General features: G+C 41.5%; 1 protein-coding gene across 1 annotated transcript; it reads right to left on the reverse strand.

Moving 5' to 3' along the window:
- Positions 1-102: 102 nt before the first annotated feature.
- On the reverse strand, positions 103-7,905 carry tmprss7 (transmembrane serine protease 7). Its single transcript, XM_074693685.1, has 17 exons — positions 7,746-7,905; positions 6,130-6,260; positions 5,964-6,031; positions 5,682-5,875; positions 5,569-5,604; positions 5,275-5,500; positions 5,083-5,207; positions 4,805-4,917; positions 4,620-4,726; positions 4,360-4,496; positions 4,164-4,271; positions 3,981-4,088; positions 3,772-3,888; positions 2,000-2,195; positions 779-1,047; positions 387-523; positions 103-292 (listed from the first exon to the last, which is right to left on the reverse strand). The coding sequence occupies exons 1-17, from the start codon at positions 7,888-7,890 to the stop codon at positions 131-133; spliced, it is 2,379 nt and encodes a 792-aa protein (XP_074549786.1). The 5' UTR covers positions 7,891-7,905; the 3' UTR covers positions 103-130.
- Positions 7,906-8,143: the final 238 nt, after the last annotated feature.

Raw genomic sequence — 8,143 nt, forward strand, 5'->3', positions numbered from 1 at the left:
AGAAGAAAGTCTCAACTTGTTCTTTAAATAAAAGGTGAATGTTGCTTTAAAAAAGGCACAGTACACTTTTTTTTTCTGCTGATGCTTTAATTGTCTGATGGATGACAAATGTGTCAGATCTGATCTCATGTCAGCTGATATGGCTGTAAATCCAGGAGGTGAACTTGTTGACCCTGGTGTAGACCCCGGGCAGGTTTGGTCGACCACAGCCCGCCCCCCAGCTCACAATGCCAATGAGGAACCAGCGACCTCCACCTGGAGCCTGGCAGGTCAGAGGGCCCCCTGAGTCGCCCTGAGACACAATATAATAATGATGATAAATAAAAATAAAAACAGATTTGAAAACATTTCATGCTTCATATCAGCTGGTATTGATAAGAGCTCACCCTGCAGGCGTCACGCTCTCCAGTAGACACACCAGCACACAGCATGCGTGGTGAGACGGGTCTATAGCTCTTCTTGCACTCAGTCTGGCTCATTATGGACACCTCTGCTTTCTGCAGCACTGAGGGCAGCACTTTGTCTGCAAAAAAGATCAAGATGTGGGTCTGCAACACAAAGATTCACTGAAGGGGAAAAAGTTTAAGCACATCACCAACGTTTATGGAGAGTGCTACAGCCAAGTGCAAGCTTGTAAAAGAGATATGGTACAACTTAGAATGACTGCTGTAGATTTAGGGGGTCAGGAAAGAAAAAACGAATGGTCTTTAATAATCTGATAGTTATCGACTGTCCCTTGCTAAAAATGACAGACTTACTCAGAGTTTTTATCACTCACCCTCCTCAGAGCGGTACCCCCACCCAGTGACCCAGCAGTGGTGGCTGTGGGTGATGGTGTGAGACGAGGGAGGAAGACACACAGGCTGCACCAGCGGGTTGAGGGAGGAAGGCCAGGGCTTCTTCAGCTGCAGCAGCGCGATGTCATAGTCAAACGTGTAAGCATTGTAATACTCGTGCACCACGATTCGTTGGATCTCCGCCACGTGTTTGGCACTGCCCTGATTCAGCATGCCGAGGTGAGCGCTCCAGGAACGCGGGTCAGACAGTCTGGAAGAGTCAGGGGTCAAGGGTCATACAGACTGAGGATGTAGTTAACAGACGATTATTTCAGTCGACTAATTTAAATGTTAAAAAATATAATCAGTCAAATGCTGATATTTCTTCACCTTGGAATATTTTGAAAAAAAAAAAAACATTGAGGTGGTTTTAACTTTAAATGATGAAATGATTGACAAGTGCCTAAAATGAATCTCTGCCAAACAAAGTTGCTTTTCTTTACCGTAAAATTGTGTTTTATCCAGCTCAAGGCCTTTATCCGTTGTTCAAATGAAAGCAGTGAGCGATGGTCATTAAGCATCAAACAAAGGAAGCAATAACTGCATCCAGTCACTGGAGGTCTTGAAAATTTTAGATTTTTATCTCCACCAAAGAGGTTATGTTTTTGGGAGAGTTTGTCTGTTTGTTCGTCTGTAAACAACATAACTCAAAAAGTAACAAACTGATCTTGATGAAATATTCAGGAAATGTACAAAATGGGATAAGGAAGAAGTTATTAAATTTTGGAGGTGATCTGGATCACCGTCCGGATCCAGGATATTTTTAAAGTATTCTTTATCATTGTGAGGTAGAGCTGTTTTCACCATATGTGTATATAAATCCATGATAAATGCATTGCTTTGCAAAACAACACAAGACAAGGTCACCATAATTTCTGACAGCTGTAAAAGTACGATCCAGATCCTGGGAATATTCTGGATACTAAGATCCAGAATATGGAATATGTACTTGATCATCATAATTTTCAACAATGTCAGGTAACAAATAATCATACAAAGCAACTAACACCAAATTGTAGCAGACAGTCTGCTGAAAGGGAGTATAACATTAAAGTAGGACTAAAGTGTTGCGTGAAAATCACATTATACTTGGCCAAGGTCTACGCTCTCTGAGTACTTTTCTTTTTTTATTTTTATTTTTATTTTTTTAGTCTATAACTAACCTTTGTTTGCTGAAGCAGTGTGCTGCTGAGATGAGCCAATCAGAGGAGAGGACAGAAGCGCCACAGTACAGGTTACCAGAGAAGAGGAGGCTGACCTGCCAAGGCCACTCCCCCTCCACTGAGTTATCTCCGCCTACGATTCGCTCTGGTCCTGTTGATGAACTGACCTTCTTTACAACAGAGGGATGGCCGCAGGCTGAGGGGAACAGGACACACACACACACACACACACACACACACACACACACACACACACACACACACACACACACACACACACACACACACACACACACACACACACACACACACACACACACACACACAGATTGGATCATTAGATCGCATAAAACTTCCAGGATCTTGTTTGTTGTGCTCCGAGCTTGTGCACAAGAGCTGCTGGCCTTAAGTTGTGTTTTTTTGTATTTATTATTTATTCTCGTTGCATTGTTGACAGCAATAACTTTCAAGTCTAAGTTTAAGTTCTGATTGATTTTAGACAGTATGTGCACAGTGTTCTTGTTGCAGTTTTCAGGCCCAGTGTGTAACCTGCACTATTCACTATGGTGTAGGGATGGGTACCCAATTAGGTACTTTTATGGGTACCAACCAAATTACATCTGTCGTACCGAGTACCAATTCGCATACAACCAAATGGTATTGTGTTTGGTACCTCAATGCATCCTTCTGCTAAAGACTGTGAGGAAGTGGAAGAGTAGGTGATTTTCCATGCTGGACATGAACACAGCATTGCAAGTTTATAAATTGTTTGTATTTATATTGTTTGTTTATGTTTTGTTGCTAGGTGCCTCCCTGTTGGTTGTGGCTAGTAACGACATTAATCTGTTCTTCCATCCATCGTTATTGGGAAAGTAAGATCTATCTCCAGTAATATGGATGAGCTAGCTGTGCTAACCCAGCAACAGAGAGAAGGCAGAGTAGCATCAAGCTATTCACAGGCATGGCTAATGGAGCTAACACTGGACACCAACGCCACATTGGAAGAGCTTCACCTGATGCGAGCAGTCATCATCTATTTCGTTGTGGACCTTTTTGCACTTTCTATACACTTTCTTACTTTTGTTTTCTTGGTTGCTGCTGTGACTCCTGACTTTCCTCTCGGGGATTTATGAAGTATTTTGTATTATATTCTATTCTGTTGAAAAATTAATTTGTTAAATTGAAAAACTTTGAGATTATACAAATGTCTATTACCACATAAGCACCTACAAAAGTATCAAAAACTGGTAGCGTTAAGTACCAATACCAGTTACCTGGCATCAGTACCATATTGTTTCAAATGTGAAAGGTACCCATCTACTATGGTGACATGCAGAATCATCTGCATCATAAATATTTTCTGTGCCCGTGCAGTTTACCCAGAACAAGCAAGCGACCAAGGACAGGACTGTTCCCATCGCCTCAAGACCCCATCATGGTGAAATGAGCAAACAGAGAAGCTGCTCTTACAGCTGCGCCACCTCAGTGCTGCAGGTCAGTGAGTTTGGGGCAGACTGCCAAAAAGATTACAAAATTACAACAACTTTCTCATAACTCCACATGACAGATCTGGCAGCGTTGGGCCGGTTTAATCACTTTTTGCTAAGACTTCATTAAGAAAGAGTTCAGCAGGGGCCGAATGGGAGAGATGGTGGCTTAGGCTGAGTTAGTAAATCATTAAAGAAAAAAAACACATTAGAGGGCTTAAATATGTTTTTTAAGTTGGATCGTGTTTTCAACTTCTCACACTGCAGTTTAATCTGAGCGCTCACCACAGTCATCCTCATCACTGCGGTCCGGACAGTCATGAACGCCATCACATTTTGCATTCTTCTTAAGGATACAAGAGCCACTGCTGCAGCGATACCTTATGGCAGAGCAGGTTGTTTCTGACAAAAACAAAGAACAAACAGGATAAATCAGGTGTTCTCTGTTACTGGGTGAGCATGTATGTAGTTTATGAAGCTGTGACCATCTGTACCCTGAGTGCAGTTGATCTCGTCCCGTCCGTTGGAGCAGTCGGTCTCTCCGTTGCACACAAACAAGGGGTGCAGAGGACTCTGGCCTCCACAGTTCTTGGCTGGCCTTGCTGTGAAAACATAAAGAATTTCTGTAACCGAAGTTTTTAGACAACCGGTTTTATTGACCCTGTTGAACAACTTACAGCAGAAGACCTCATCACTCTCATCCTGGCAGTCGTCCAGACCGTCGCAGCGTTTGCTCTTCTCCACACACAGTCCTGTGGAGCACAGGAAGTGGCTCTCTGGACAGGCTGGTGAGAAAAAAGTGGAATTATGATAAATAACAACAGATTGAGGGAATCTGCTGTTGTCATGAATCTCTGGCCTTGTGCTTTTTACGTTGGCTGATGTTGTAGCTGCTGTAAGACGCCTGGAAAGGTTGAGCAGAGTGACGTGAGCTGCAGCGAAACTCCACCTCTGGGTTGTTGTCTGCAATTCGAAAGACGGTTTGGTGTCCAACGTAGCTGCCGCAGAAACTGCAGAGACAGAGCGAGCATCAGGAAGTGTCACAGGATGTTATTACTGAATGGTTACAATACTTTTTTTGATATTTGTGAAGCAAAAAATAGATTCTCAAGAGTGTTTTAAGCCAAATTTACATGATTTCATTGATCTTCCACCAGCCCTGGTCGCAGGCCTTCATGTTCTTTGGTTTTAGTACATAGTTTTGGAAGTAGAGAGCAACTCCTAAACTGTTTTTTGGAGTCTGAAAGAGAGCACAAACAGAACTAATTGAAGCTTTTAAATGGAAATCACCCTCAGTAGTGTCATCTGTGTGATCTACCTGAAACGTCCAGGTGCAGGCGCATCGTGGGGGCAGCAGGCTGGGGTAGAAGGGGCTGTAGATCTGACCGGTGATGTCAGGTTTTAGCTGGGTCTCAATTTGAGACATACACCCTGAGAAAGACAGAGATGAGATGAAAAGGGATAAAAGGAATTCTCTGCAGATTTATCCTGTCAAACCTCCTTAAAATTAAATTTTGAAAGAAGAATAATAACTTTGATTCCTGACAAATGAAACCTCTGTGGACTTGAATAGGCCAAAGTGATTTTGTGACATACTTTCCTCCGCAATTGGCTCAAAGTGTCCTCTGAAGCCTTTGTTGCCGTGAGCCAGCCTGAAGGACAGCAGCATGACATTGGAGGTAGACACCAGGGAGAAGGGTGTGGACACCGGCTCACACAGCCTGAAGAGGAGAGATACACTTTAACGGATTTAATGTCTGATCTCATGAGGAGAGAAACCAGACTCACCTGTGGAGTATGCGCCCTCTCATGGGCAGCAAAGCGTCGTACACAGTCAGCGCGTCGTTCACACAGTCGCTGGGCTCAACGAGGAAGGAGGAGATGGTGAGACGGATCAGAGAGCCTGGGACAGCGGTGAGTTTCACATGGCAGCTCACACCCCAGGAGGAGAAGACGTTTAAAGGGACGCTCACCCCAGGAAGGTTGGCATACAGCTTCTCTACACACTGAGAGCCTGAGGGGAGACAAAAAGACTATAAAACAGTCCAAAAAGAGAAGATTTAAAGAAAGTTTAACACCTACCTGCCCCATTTGATGAGTAATCTGATCGCTGGACAGCTGAAAAATAAAACACTAATCAATCTCTGCATACATGAGAGGAATCAAGATGAGTGTTTGATCACACACTCACACACCATTGATGAGGATAGAGTCTATATCAACTGGAAGACCTAACAGGTATCCAACAGAGGACCTGTTCTTCATGCTGGTGTGAACTGAGTCTCTGAAAATGGCTCCCACACACTCCTCACACACTGCTGGGCTCTTCAGTCGAGGGACCACGAACACCATCCAGAAATGAACCAGCACGCCACCTTTATTGTTGTTGCTGCACAAAGAAAATGAGAGTTTATAAAAAAAGGGTGTGGCCAGCGTAATCCTTAATATATAAGACTGAAAGACAACAGCAGCTCTACCTGAGGTCTGAAATGACAGCCTGCTTGTAGAGTCTGGCCACTGATGACATCTTGTACACATTGCTCACCTGCATCAGCAGACACCAGCAATTACCGCTAAGACTCTCTTAGATCTTGTGGTCATCAGGGACCATCGAGTGAATAACAGGGTTGCACTGATACCTACCACATGTTGGATTTTGTTTGCCATGGATACAAACTCATGGGACTCAGCCTGGCGGTACTCGGGGATAAACTCCACGTTGGCAACACGGAACATCCCGGCAAAGTAGGCGCCACTGTTGCTTTCCCTGCGGACTAAAGAAACAAGACAAAATCTGAGATACTGGTGCACAATGGAGGTTTAACTTAATCCTGTGAGAACTGAAACAAACTTAAACTAAAGTTGACACATGGGAAAAACTGAAATCTTATCAAGTGGTTTTTTTCTTATTTTCAGTAGAAAACGTCTTTTTAGACTTAAAATAAAGCAAATTCCCCTGACTAGTCCAGAAAAATGTCTTGTTTCATGTCATTTGAAGACAAAAATGAGGTCTGAGTTGCTTGAAACAAGTAAGAAAATATCTCCTATTACAAAAAGAGAAATTTACTGGGAAATTTGCTTAAAATCAGAATAATGTCCTAATACAAGTATATTTTTTTCTGTTCCATTGGCAGATTATTTTTTTACTTGTCACAAGCAATTCAGACCTCATTTTTGTCTTTAAACTGAAAACAAGACATTTTTCTGGACTTGACAGGTGAATTTAGCTTACTTTTAGTCTAAAAAGACATTTTCTAATATAAATAAGACAAAAACACTTTAAAAGATTTCCATCTTTGCAGCATATTTTCGGTAGAAAATGCCTTTTTTTTACTTACTATAAGCCACTTTCACATGACCAGTCCATAAAAATGTCCTATTTTAGGTAAAAATTGTCTTGTTACACTTGATTTGAGCCACATTCAACCGGTCAGTCCAGAAAAATGTCTTATTTAAAGTTATTTAAAGACAAAAATGAGGTCTAAATTGCTTATAACAAGCAAAAAAAATCTGCCAATGGAACTAGAGAAATTTACTGGGAAATTTTCTTGAAACTAGAATAATTTCCTAATACAAGTAAATTTTTTCTCTGTTCAAATGGCATATTTTTTTACCTGTCACAAGCAATTTAGATCTCATTTTTGTCTTTAAATAACTTGAAAAAAGACATTTTCTGGACTAGACAGGTAAATTTGGCTTATTTTTAGACAAAAAAGACAATTTCCACTATAAATAAGACAAAAACACTTGAAAAGATATCCATTTTTGCAGCTTATTTTCAGTAGAAAATGCCTTTTTTTACTTACTATGAGCCACCTTAACATGACCAGTCCATAAAAATGTCTTGTTTCAAGTTATTTAAAGACAAAAATGAGGCCTGGATTGCTTATAACAAGTCAGAAAATATCTGCCAATGGAACAAAAGAAATTTGCTAGATAATTTGCCTGAAACTAGAATAATGTCCTAATACAAGAAATCTTTCTCTTGTTCCATTGGCAGATTATTTTTTACTTGTTTCAAGCAATTTAGACCTCATTTTTGTCTTTACATAAGTTGTAATCAGACATTTTTCTGGAATGACCAGTTGAATGTGGCTCAGATCAAGTATAACAAGACAACTTATACTTAAAAACACTTGATAAGAGTTCAGAAAAAAAAAAAAAATATAGTTTATGCCAACATTCTAATCTATTCAAATCAATTTTAAAATGTAAGCTCATTGTCCAGTAATCCAACTCTAGTTTCAACGTCTACTTACATATGAAGACCCACAGCAGCGACCACATGATCACCACAACAACAAACACCACTGCTGCAATGATGACAGCCAGATGCGGGACGTTCAGCAGACGAATCCAAAGCCTCTTGAGCCCCTTGGGCTTCCGTCGTGTCTTCCTGTACATCCTGCGGAGCTTCTGGAGCGTGTGGTCCACTGTGGCCACCTCCACGGACACATCTTTAATCTACAACCAGAAAAGGGGATTCACACTCTGGTGCTGAAGTGTCATTCTCAGTGGCAGTAAATTTGACTTGCCCTTTCAAAGTGTCAGTGTATGTGTGTCAGACAGGGTTTAGTCAATGATGCTGTAACAATGAGGAAACATTTCAAACAGAGCTTGTGGGAGTTAATGCAGAGCACAACGGTGGCTCTCAGTG

The sequence above is a fragment of the Halichoeres trimaculatus genome, unplaced genomic scaffold (assembly GCF_033239565.1).
Source record: "Halichoeres trimaculatus isolate MK-OKI-2021-1 unplaced genomic scaffold, fHalTri1.1 fHalTri1_scaffold_18, whole genome shotgun sequence".
NCBI classification, from domain to species: domain Eukaryota; kingdom Metazoa; phylum Chordata; class Actinopteri; order Labriformes; family Labridae; genus Halichoeres; species Halichoeres trimaculatus.